The sequence below is a fragment of the Ochotona princeps genome, chromosome 12, assembly GCF_030435755.1.
Source record: "Ochotona princeps isolate mOchPri1 chromosome 12, mOchPri1.hap1, whole genome shotgun sequence".
NCBI lineage: Eukaryota > Metazoa > Chordata > Mammalia > Lagomorpha > Ochotonidae > Ochotona > Ochotona princeps.
This window is the reverse complement of record NC_080843.1, coordinates 48,418,283-48,430,183: the sequence shown is the minus strand read 5'-3', so window position 1 is coordinate 48,430,183 and position 11,901 is coordinate 48,418,283. Positions and strand designations below refer to the sequence as shown.

Below are 11,901 nucleotides of genomic sequence, written 5' to 3'. Positions count from 1 at the left end.
CCATTTTAACCCCCAGGCAATAGAGAGGCAAAGAAACACTCTTGCCTTCAGTAAGCTAAACCCCTTTTGACCAAAGCCAAATGAAACATCTCCTTCTGCCACCTACCGCTGGCGTTCTCTTACTTCAATTCTTCTACCTCTTTCCTCACACTGTCCTCATTTGGGGTCTGGACTTGCTTTGTTCTAGTGAACCCTCACTCTTCACAAAGTCTTCCCCTACCCTGTTAGGAGGCACATTTAATCTGCCCTGGGGCCTCCCAGGACTCGTTAACTGGCTGTATCTCTGGGAGTTGAGCAAGGAAAGGGAGCAGAAAGAGCCTGCACGTATAGTATATCTTTAGGTTGTGAGTCTAGAAGGTTTGAGGGGCCGGAGATCTGATATAGAACCTAGCAAAAAACAGGGTCCATTGTCTTGGCATTTTTCCCATGCTGACACTTCAGTGAGTGCAACTTCATAGTGCAACTTCCTACATCACTCCCATTTGGATCAAAGAACTGCAAATACACCTAACATTTTTAATGTAGGTCTTATTGACAAAAGTCATAATCAACTAAGTGTTGTGATAAGATATTTGTTGGGAAGTCTGTAAACACCAAGCCATCTGGAATTGTTGAGCGAACGGAAGTAAAGCCAAAGGTGCCAGAACAGGCCTTACCCAATAGCTCCTCACACCCCTGTTTGTTTCCTCAACCACGTGCAAACAGGAAAGCTGAACTTGGTCTCTGCCTCCTGAGAAGGACTTTTTCTGAACACAGCCCTTAGGCGGTCCTTAAAGTTCTCCCCAGCAAAGTAGTAGAGCAGAGGATTGAGGCAGCTGTTGGTGGCCGCCAGGGTCAGTGTGATGACCACAGCTTTGTGCAGTGCTTCTCCGCACATGCTCATCTTCCACGTGAGCAGATGGAGAGTCCTCAGCACATGATAGGGCAGGAAACACACGAGGAAGATGATCAAGGCTATGATGATGGTAATCAGTGCCTTCTTGTGGGAAGCCCGCAGTCCCGATTCTGGGATCTCCACCTTCAGTAGGACCCGGATGATGAGCAGGTAGCAGACAGTGAGTGTGCACAGTGGCAGCAGGAAGCCCACCACCAAAGCTAGGTGGTTCATGGTCTGCAGTTTATTAATCTTCTCGGGATTCAGCTCAAAGCACGATGTGACATTGCCTTTCTCCTCAGAGCCGGTACCTAGAAGTGCGATGGAGGCAGCCATGATGAAAAGCCAAATGATCCCACAAAGGATCCAGGCACTTCTGATGCTGGTGATGTGGAGAAGCCGGAAAGGGTGAACAGTGGCCAGGAAACGCACAACACTCAACACCGTCAGGAAGTAAATGCTGCTGTACATGTTGACGTACAAAGAGTAAGACATGATCCTGCAGGTCAAGTCCCCAAAGATCCAATTGGAGCCTCTGATATAGTAGTCAGCCCTGAAGGGCAGTGTGACGATGAACAGGAGATCTGAAATGGCCAGGTTTAGCATGAAAACGTTCACAGATGTGGATTTCTTATAAGGTTTCAGGAAAATGTATACAGAAAATCCATTTCCCAAAATTCCCCAGACAAATATTATCAAGTACACGATTGGATAAAAATCTTTCTTGAAATTTTTGATTGCGCAATCTCTGCTGCTGTTGTGACTGCTCAACGTGCCGTTTAGTTCCATTTCTGATACAAAGCTGGATGGAGGCACCAGCATGAGTCTTCTCTCCATGCTGGGAAGAAAACAAACAGAAAAAGTTGTGCTGTGCATTTGCCCCTTTTAAAGATTTATTTATTCATTTGTTTTATTTGAAAGGCAGAGTTCCAGAGAGAAGCAGGAAAGTAAGAAATAAACTGAGATTGAGAGAGATCTTCCATCTGTTGGTTCACCCCCAAAATAGCTGCAGTCCCCAAGGCTGCGTCAACCTGAAGCCAGGAGCCTGGAACTCTATTTGAGTCTCCCGCACGGGTGACAGATCCTGCAGCCTCAGTTGTAGAGAACTGCTGGCTTCATGCTCACATTGACACAAATGTCTCCCTCTGATGCTACAGTCCAATCTGCTAAACAGCAGATTTCTCATCAGAAACCATGAGGGACAGAAATAAATGACATGGCAACTTTTAAGTACTGAAAGAGAAGACCAACCAACCTAGAGTTTTAGATAAGTGAAAATATTCCTTAGGTAAGAAGGGACTATCAAGAATTTCTCAGATGATAGAAGATTAAGAATTTATTGCCAGAAGATCTGCTTTAAAAAGAGTAAGAGCTATGTTGTGACACAGAGGGCAAAGCTGCTGCCTAGCATAATGGCCAGCATCCTATGTGAATGCTGCTTGGAGACCCAGCTGATCTATTTTGGGTCCAACTCCCTGCTAATATGCCTGGGAAAACACAGGAAGGGAGCACAAGTGCTTGAGATCCTGCACCTGTGTGAGTGACCAAGATGGAGTTTCAGGTTCCTGTCTTTGAGCTGGCCTGGCTTTAACTGTTTCAGCCATTTGGCGAGTGAATCAGCAGATGAATGATCTCTTTCTCTTCCTGACCCTCATTCTCTGTGTATCTCTGTCTTTAGAGTAAATTTTAAAACTCAATGACTAAAGAAAAGTTTTCTAAATAGGGAGGGATTGATAAAAGAAGGAATCTTGGAACAACAAAACAGCAAAAACAAACTTGGCAACCGAGCATATGATTAAATACATAGACTTTCCTTCACTTTTGAGTCTAGGTTATGTTTGATGACCAAAATAAAAAATAACACTATCTGATGTGATTCTAAGTGGATGTAGAACAACTATTTAAGATAACTATATTTAAAAAGAGACATAATGGAAGTAAAGTTTCTTCTATGTTCCACTTTACTGGAAAAATAGTGATGCTAGTAGACTGACAAGTAATGTTTATATAATGTAATGCCTAAAGTAAAAGCTGATAAACCATTTAAATATAGCTACAGTAAAAAAAATGCCATAGATAAATCCAAATGGAATTTTAAAAGATGTACAGGCAACTAACAGGTAGGCAGGAAAAACAAAAACAGGTAATGCAAATAGAAAACAAAAAGTAGAATGGCAGATTGATTCCTAAAAATAATTACACTAAAGATAAATGGTCAACAGATATCAGTTTAAAAAAACAGATTGGCAGATTGGAGTATTTAAAAAAGATCCAACTGCATGAAAATCTGTCTATAAGGAAATCATTTCAAAAAGCAATATTGGTGGCTTGAAAGCAAAAAGATGGAAAAATATGGGCCATTCAAATAAAAGGAAATTATGAATGACTCTATTAATATCAAGGATTTTAAAAATCTAATTAGAAACTGTGGGAAAGACATAGAAGACATTTCAGAAGATTTACATATGGCAAATAAGAACATGACATTTGCTTAACATCATTAGCCACTAGGAAAACGTAAAGTGAAGCCACATTGGGATATCATGACATATGTATTTGCATGATAAAATCTAGCAACCTGACCAAATACGAGAACTGAAGCCATTCCCTCATTGTTGGTAAGAACATAAAATAGCAGCCATTCTGAAAAACAGTCTGTCAATTTCTTCAAAAACCAATTATTTAACTATAATGCAGTTCAGTAATTTTATCTCTGGGCATTTACTCCATGCAGGCAAAACCAAAAAAAAAAAAAAGAAGAAGAAGAAGAAGAAAAGAAAGAAAAGAAAAAGAAAACGTATGTTCATACAAAAACCTATATGTGAGTGGTTACACCATCTTTATTTCTACTAGCCCCAAAATGAAAATAACCCAGATGTTCTTCGATCATTAAATAACTGTGGTGCATTCATAGCATGGACTACTACTCAGCAATGAAAAGAGTAACCTATTACTATGTTCATAACTTAGACAAATCTCCAGAGAATTATGTCATGTGAACAAAATCAATCTCAGAAGATTACATACAGTGTGATTCCATTCATATAACATCCTTGAAATGACAAAAACATAGAAATGCAGAAATAGTACTTTCTGGGGATTAGGAAGAGAGTGAAGGTGAGAGAGAAGTAGATGTGGTTATCAGAGGACATCGTAAGGAAGCCTTGTGGTGAAGGAAATGTTCTGTTTCATAACTAAGCAATGTCAACATCCTGGTTGATACACACTAGAGCTTGGTTATCATTGGGGGGAAATACACCAAGCTTTCTTTTTACATTATTTCTTGGAATTGCATGAGACCCGATAATTATCTGAACACATAAACTTTAACTTTAAATGGAGTTGTGGCGTGGACGTTATGCCTTACGAAGATTGCAAAATTCCATCTAGAGAGAACTGCTTAAGGACGCTCATGTTTCAGAAGACATTTTGGTTTCACAAGACCGCTTTCACCCCACAGAAGGTGCCTCCCAGTTCTGTCTTCTCTGTACACCAAGAGAAGTGATCCCAGAGAAAACAGAAAGCTCTGAGCAACCTTGTTGTACTCGAAGGTCACCTTGTTCAATTACATATGTGTTTGTGGTGGTCCTGAACTGGAAGCGCTGATGGAAATGGAGCTTCACCAAGATTTGTCTGAAATCCTTGCTGCCTGAATCAGCACCTCAACCCAATGCTAGCACCTGTGTCTGAGATATCTGCCTGTTCCCCAGGGAATTGAGTTCTGATTCTCTGTGTGTGGTTGTTTTCCTAGGAACAAATCCTCTAAGACTTGCCAGTTATCTGATCAGATTCATAATCTGGTAAAAATCAGGAAGATTGTTTTCTAGCCTTCTTCCAACATCTGCTCCATGGTCTACTTATTGTCCCAAGCATCGTCTGTAGGGGAAGAATGAGCAAAAGCCCCAACGGCCTGTCCTCTGGCTGCCCCAGGCCCAGAGACGTCAGAAGGACTACCATTCTTTGGACAAATTTGGTTTGTTGGATAAATTTTGTGTCACCAATTTATTAGGATTTCCTCTGTGTTATATTTGCAACTGTGAAAACTACTTTATTTCATTTTTCAGCTCTGACAGGAGACAATTGGCCTTTGTTCAAATTCCATAGACGTAAGGTCAGGCTAATGCCATCCTTATAGATGACTGGTACTCTGTAGGCTCCATTCTGCCTAGAACTCTCTTCCTTCCAGGCCAGGCACCTGCTTCCCTCATACTGGCCCTCTGCAGTGCTGACATGTGTATGTGTCGCCACAACAGGCACAGTTTCATCACAGACGATCTGGAAATGGCATGAACTCTTTGGAGATCTTTCTGACATAAATCAGACTGTTGATTTGAAGGACACTTCATATAAAAGGGTGAAGAAACCTCCAAGAGATACTGTCTTTGGTCTAAGAGCGATTTTTGCTTAAAATTGAAGATAGAGTAGCCCCCGTTTGAGTAAGTACTAGCTCTTTAATTAGTTACGTTGATAAAATTGCCAAGGACTTCAATCAATTCTAAAGTCACTTTTTTCTGATGTATTTTAAACTCTGGCTTTCTCTGTATGAGCTTTCTTTTCAAAGGCAACATAATTAGCCTGTTTCAGTGTTAATTTCATGTTCAACTAAAAGCAGCTTCCCTTTTCTTTTTTATTCTCTATTCTTCTTCCTCTCATTTCTCCTCTCTTAGGAAACTAATGATTACCTTATCAAAAGAGCCACTCATGTTTTATGTGTACATTCTAGGAATATTTAGTCCAGAAAGATAGCCTGAAATAAAGAAAAGGTTATTAAACTGAGTTTTTTTTTGTGGACACTGAAAGTATATTTACATAATACCCTTTATCATTATAATTATAAGAAAAGAAGAAAAAGCACTATCTTCAAGTTAAAAGAAGATGAAATTTTTTACTTGAATCAGTTTCTTCAAAACATTAATTTGAAAACTAGTGTTGGCATAGAGATTCAGTTTGTCTGAAACCATAACTGAATTTCTTCTGATTAAACTGAATTTCCTAAAATGGTTGTAGGAATTAAGCAAGATTTCCCTATTTCCATCAAAATTCAAAACATTTTATAGCTTGCATAAAATTTGGAATTATATTCAATTGTACAATAACAAGCACCTAAAAAGGCTTAATTTTATGAAATTCTTATAATGCTACAAAACATAAGAATTTAGTGTATTAACTAAAATTGTATTTTCTTACCCTTATTTTAAGATCTTAAACAAATGATTAGTAATCTGTAGATGCCTAAATAACTTCTACATATGAAGCAAACATAGTCATTAAATATAATTTTAAGTTGGCTTCTTAAAATGGCAGTACATTAACACAATATCTGAATGTTTTGAGTGATATGTTTCTCTCTATAAAAACTGAATTGTATGAAATAAACTCTGATAGAAAAGTATATATACCAGGATCCCATATGGGCACTAGTTCATGTCCCCGCTGCTCCACTTCCCTTGTAGCTCCCTGCTTTTGGCCTGGGAAAGCAGTGGAGGACGGCCCCAAGCCTTGGGATCCTGCCACCCATGTTGGGGACCCAGGGGAGCCTCCTGGCTCCTGTCTTTGAATTGTCTCAGTTCTGGCCATTTTGGCCACTATGGGAGTGAGCTAGGGGACAGAAGATCTTTCTGTATCTCTTTCTCTGTGTATCTGCCTTTGCAATAAAAATAAATAAAGAAAGAAGAAGAAAAAAAAAAGAAAAGTATATATAAATAGTTTGGATTTTCTTTCCTATTTATTTTGTGCCTAGAGAAAAACAATGTCAATTATTTTTATTAGAGATGATAATTAATACAAATTATTAATATAAAAATAAAAACATATATGGGTTGAGTAGCATTTGCTGCTAATTTAATAACTTTTGAAATGCTGGAATAGTTTATTCAAAGGCTAAATCTGGCATGATATACCCATTATTGTATTTAATTGATTTAACCTTAAAGCCAAAAGGAAGGACAATGGGAATTAGATTTCTAAATAACTCTGAGTTTTAATCAAAATGATTATGAAAGCTCTTTTGCTTACCAAACTTAGTAACAAAAAAACTGATGGATTAAAAACACTTTTTTCCTGAATTGGTTATACTATATTTATGTAACTTATATTACCATAAATACCTTTTAAGATTACATACATTTTTCTGTTTGTTTCATTTACTTGGAAGACAGAGAAAGAGAGAACTTTCATCAGCTGACTTACTACCCACATTTAAGGCTGGCCAAGCTGAATCCAGGAGCCAGGAATTTCATCCGGGTCTCCCACATGGGTGGTAGGAGGCCAAGCACTTAAGCTATCATCTGCCATTTCCCAGGATGTAGTCTCATAAAGATGAATCAGAAGTGGAGGAGCCAGGACTCGAACCAGTTACTCTGATGACATGGGATGCAGGTCTTTTACACAATGGCTTCATCTGCTTTACCACAATACCCATCCTACACAAACCTTTTCTAAGTTAAAAGAAGCACTCAAAAAAAAAAAATGCATGCTCTTGTTTAAGTACAAAGGTTACCATATAACTATGCATCAAATAATTTTTCCAGATGCACAAACCATTTTGGAGGGGTGGGGGATGAGGGTGTCATGAGAATCCTGAAGGTATATACTGCTGCTCTTACTAACTGCATGGGACATGCCAGGCATCCATTGTTGGTTTCTGTCTTAAGTGCAGCAGCCTCTTGCAAAGCAACACTTGCTGTTGCAGCAAAGCTTATAGAAGCCTTAAGCCAGCTTATTTAATGGAAGTCTACAATCTCCACTAAACCCAGTGGTTTTCCAATCTTCTTATGGACAGAAATAACCCAAAACTTTCCAGTTGGTCCCCTGATCTTTTGTAGTTATGCTGGTTTCCTTGCAGATGCACCATCCATCATAGTGACTGTTTAACCTTAGCTATTGCTTGTCCTCATCTGCAGAAAATGAAGGCTGTGACCGGTGACCCTTACTGAGGACTCATTCATGAGGATCTCCTTGGAATATCCCTAAATGACCTCTGACAAAATGCAATAACTGTCTTTTTAAAATACATTTCAAAGGATGAGGCTTCTTTTACCTTTTCCTTCTAATGTGTAAGCTCTGTTGCAAAATTAATGCAGACTTCACATGCACAAAATATTCCTGCTGAGGTCCTTACATCTGTACTGCTGCACACTCAGCCCTTATGAATGGAAGCAAAGATTGGACTCCACCTGTGGTGCAGATGCCTGGCAGACACTTCAAGAGAGACATAGAGCAGAAGATACCCTGTGTACACTCAAGGCTGCACATAGGCCCGGAGTCCTGCAAAGATCTAACTCCAGAGTCTATGTTTTGTTGTCCCTTGGAATGTTGCCTAATGCCTTTCCTCCCACAGAAAACTACTTACTTACCCTTTGCTTGGAACGATTATGGGTTACTCTGACCTTGTGGAAACTCCACCAATCTGTGCTCCCCATACCTGCTTTCCCACCACACGCACTATGTTTGTGGAAAGTATAAAAACTCTCATTTCCTTTGTTTTGATGTGTGTCATCCTGTGAGACAATGGCCGCCCTGCTATAATAATAAACCATTCAGTTCTGCACGACCTCTTATGTTCTCTGTTAATTCATCTCTAATATCCTAATTTTAAAAAGTCACTTCAATTGCTCCTGGAGTTTTCTGCCTGCTTAGAAGACTCCTCCCTCTAACACAGAGGAAAGTCTGCCTACTGGACAAACCCTATGTGGATAATGGACTTACACACATCTGTCATCCACTAATTTATCTGGTACAGTTAGGAACCTTGTTGGAAAATTTTTTGAAAGATTTATTTATTTTTAATGGAAAGGCAGATATACAGACAGAAGAAGATACAAAGGAAGATCTTCAGTCTGCTGGTTCATTCCCCAAGTAGCTGCAATGGCCAGAGCTGAGATGATCCAAAGCCAGGAGCCAGGGACGTCTTCCTGGTCTCCCACATGGGTGCAGGGTCCCAAGGTTTTGGGCCATACTCTACTGCTTTCCCAGGTCACAAGCAAGGAGCTGGATGGGAAGTGGAGTAGCCAGGACACAAATCAGTGCATATATGGGATCCCAGCGCATGTAAGGCAGGGATTTTAGCTACTAGGCTATTTCCCACTGTTGGAAATTTTAATATGAACTACCAAGACTCCAGTGAAATAGATTTCCTTAAAAAGAAAGCAGGAACCTCAAAAGGTAGCACTGTGATACAGCAGGTTAAGCTGCTGCTTGTGAAATCCCATATCAAAACCTGGCCTTGAGTCTCAGCTACTTTTCATCCAGCTCCCTGCTAATGCTCTGGGGAAGACAGTGGAAAACAGCCAAGTTCTTGGACCCCTGGGACACTCAGTTGGAGGGCTTGGCTCCTGGATTCCACCTGGTCCAGCCTTTCTCTCTCTCTCTCACTTTTCCCTTCAAACAAACAAAAAAACAAACAAGCTTTTTAAAGAAGACAAAGACCAGAAGATTCCACCTGGTCCAGCCTTGACAAAGAGCAGACTACCTCCAGGAGCACCTGGAGAGAATTGTCTGGCTTGGTTGAGCACCCTGTGAGCAACTACTGCCACAGCTGTGATAATGCAACAGAAGAGTTCATCCTAAACCTGTCCCGGACCCCAATAGAGGCCTTGCCTCAAAGAACTTCTGCTCTGGAAGCCTAGGCTTAAATATGAATTCATTAGACAGAGTTGTCCCAGACAATCATATTATCCTCAACTTCTTATTTAACCAAAGAGAGATTGATGGTAAACACTTGTTGCTGTATACAGAAGGCTTTCCACTCACAGCCAAGAACTAATTGAAAACTGTGTCAAGCGTGAATAAGCCTTACTTTTTGGTAAAAAAAAAATGTGAAACAGATGCAGAAACAACATAAAATTGTAAGGATGTACTCTGCCGACAGTATGTCTTTATGCATTCTCATTAAAATCAACAAATCCATAAACCTCAACTTTGTTTAATCACAAGCATGAGTCTAACAGCCTTTGACTAGAAGACTTTGCCCATGTGAATCTGTATAATGATCTAAAGAATAAAAGTAGGAAAGTAAGCCATGCATTACCATTACTTACCCAGAGAGGGCTTGTAAACATATTTTTGATGCAGAAAGAACGGTTTTCAATTCTCCTTTGAAGATCTATATGAAATCATGTGAATGATGCCATAAAAAGATGAGCTTCTTTTTTTTCTAACTCAGTGTTTGCCCAAGTATCTTCCACAAAATATGAATTCCATGAGATGCCCTGGTGATGGGGGTGGGGGTGGGGGTGGGAAGGGAATTCTCTAGGGTCAAATCAGCTGAGAACCACAGCAAGCTCGTATTTCTTTTGGAGAGTTGTAATGCATTTTAAAGACCCTCTCGATTCCTGCAGGGAGAATAAAAATCTGACCTATGCAGAGTGGCCATCTCTCTCTCTCTCTCTCTATCTATCTATCTCTCTGTATCTCTTTTTTCTGTCCTGAAAACTTGCCTCTACATTAACACAGTCTTACACATCATAGAAGACTGTGTGTTCAACACATTCTTACTTGTGAAGTTCTGATGATATTATGCAATTTATCTAGAAAGTAACTTTGATGATCAAGAAAGGGAATCCTCATCCAGTGGATCAGGTCAACCCACAGCGGGTAAGGGAGTGTGAGGTTCAAGTGTTTGGAGTCAGGATCTCTTAAGCACTTACTATCGGTAAACATAGTGTTTCCGGGAATTTTTTTACTTTGTTTGCAAGATGAAGATAGTGTTAGTTCCTGTGGTTGCCTTAACAAAGTACCACAAACTGCATAGTTTGAAATAACAAAAACATATTATTTCACATCTCTGAAGACTGAAAGTTTGCAACTAAGTTGTTAGCAATCTATGCCTCCTTTTAAGAGTCTAGTTTAAAAAAAAAAAACTTTCTTGCCTCTTGGAGTTTGTGTTGGTTACCAGTCAACTGGCATTGCTTGGTTTGTTGGCACATCATTTCAATCTGTTGACTCAGTCATCACATAACTATTTTCTGTGTGTTGCTGCCTCCTCTTCTTACAGAACACTGGTTTTATCTAGCGTGACCATGTCTTAACATTACATCTGTAAATCTTAATTTCCAAGAGATCACATTCACAGCATTGGACCTGCTGTTTTGGAAGATGTAATTCAACTCACAACAGGAACATGTGCCACTGAGTTGATAGAGCTGCTATAAGAATTACACAAGAGACAGGGAGCACGTGTTTCACAGAGCTTTTGTCTGTGGGCAGATGGTCCTTCCCCAGCCCATCATTGTGAACAATTGTGATAAGGATGGTCTAATATCAAAATCTGTCATCCTGTGGATCACCAGAATGAGCTAGTGGCAGCAACTCTCACATTCAGGTGGCCTATAAAAAGGTAGGCCCCTTCTTGGGGGTTGCTAGAGAGAAATTCTCTACAGAAACTCTGATTACTCTTAGACTTTACTGATTTCTTTATAACAGAAACCTCTCATGGGCACTCTATTGCTTTGTTCTGATTCTATTTCTTCCAAGAAATCTTTTGGGTAGTTTCCTCCTCTAAAAGGAGACTGTAAATCATCTACTGGAGACCCCAACAAAGGGAAAACAGAACCCTTAATTATAATCCCTGTTAGAGATGATAAAATCTGGGTTAGAAATCAGCCCCCAAACCATTGTCATGGTACAACGGGTTAATCTGCCATGTACAACGCTGGCATCTGGTATCAACTGCTCCACTTCCCATCTAGCTTTTTGATAATGTGCCTGGGAAGGCAGCAGATCATGACCCAAGCACTTGGGTCCCTGACACTCATGTGGGAGATACAGTTTGAGTTCCCAGCTTCAACCTGGACCAGCCCTATCCATTGTAGTCATGGGAAAGCAGGTAGAGTGAGCAAGCAGTTGGGCTTTCTCCCTCTCTCTCTCTCCTCTTTCAGTCTGTCTTACAAGATAAATATTAAAGAGAAAGAAAGGGAGGAAATAGAGAGAAATAGAGAGAAGGAACTAGTCCTTTATGAATTCTGTGGATATAAATTCATCTCTAGAGAACTGGTAAGATGGTACTGAACACAATTACATAATTGTGT

The 11,901-nt window shown here is 39.9% G+C and overlaps 1 protein-coding gene across 2 annotated transcripts in view; it reads right to left on the bottom strand.

The window, feature by feature from the left end:
- Positions 1 to 471: 471 nt before the first annotated feature.
- Positions 472 to 11,901, bottom strand: part of CYSLTR2 (cysteinyl leukotriene receptor 2) — a 28,280-nt gene continuing 16,850 nt past the window's right edge. For both annotated transcript variants that reach the window (XM_004577665.4, XM_058670772.1), the window contains exon 2: positions 472 to 1,712. In XM_004577665.4, coding sequence (XP_004577722.2) covers positions 668 to 1,711 — 1,044 coding nt within the window. In that variant the 5' untranslated portion in view covers position 1,712 and the 3' untranslated portion in view covers positions 472 to 667. The remainder of the gene's footprint in view (positions 1,713 to 11,901) is intronic.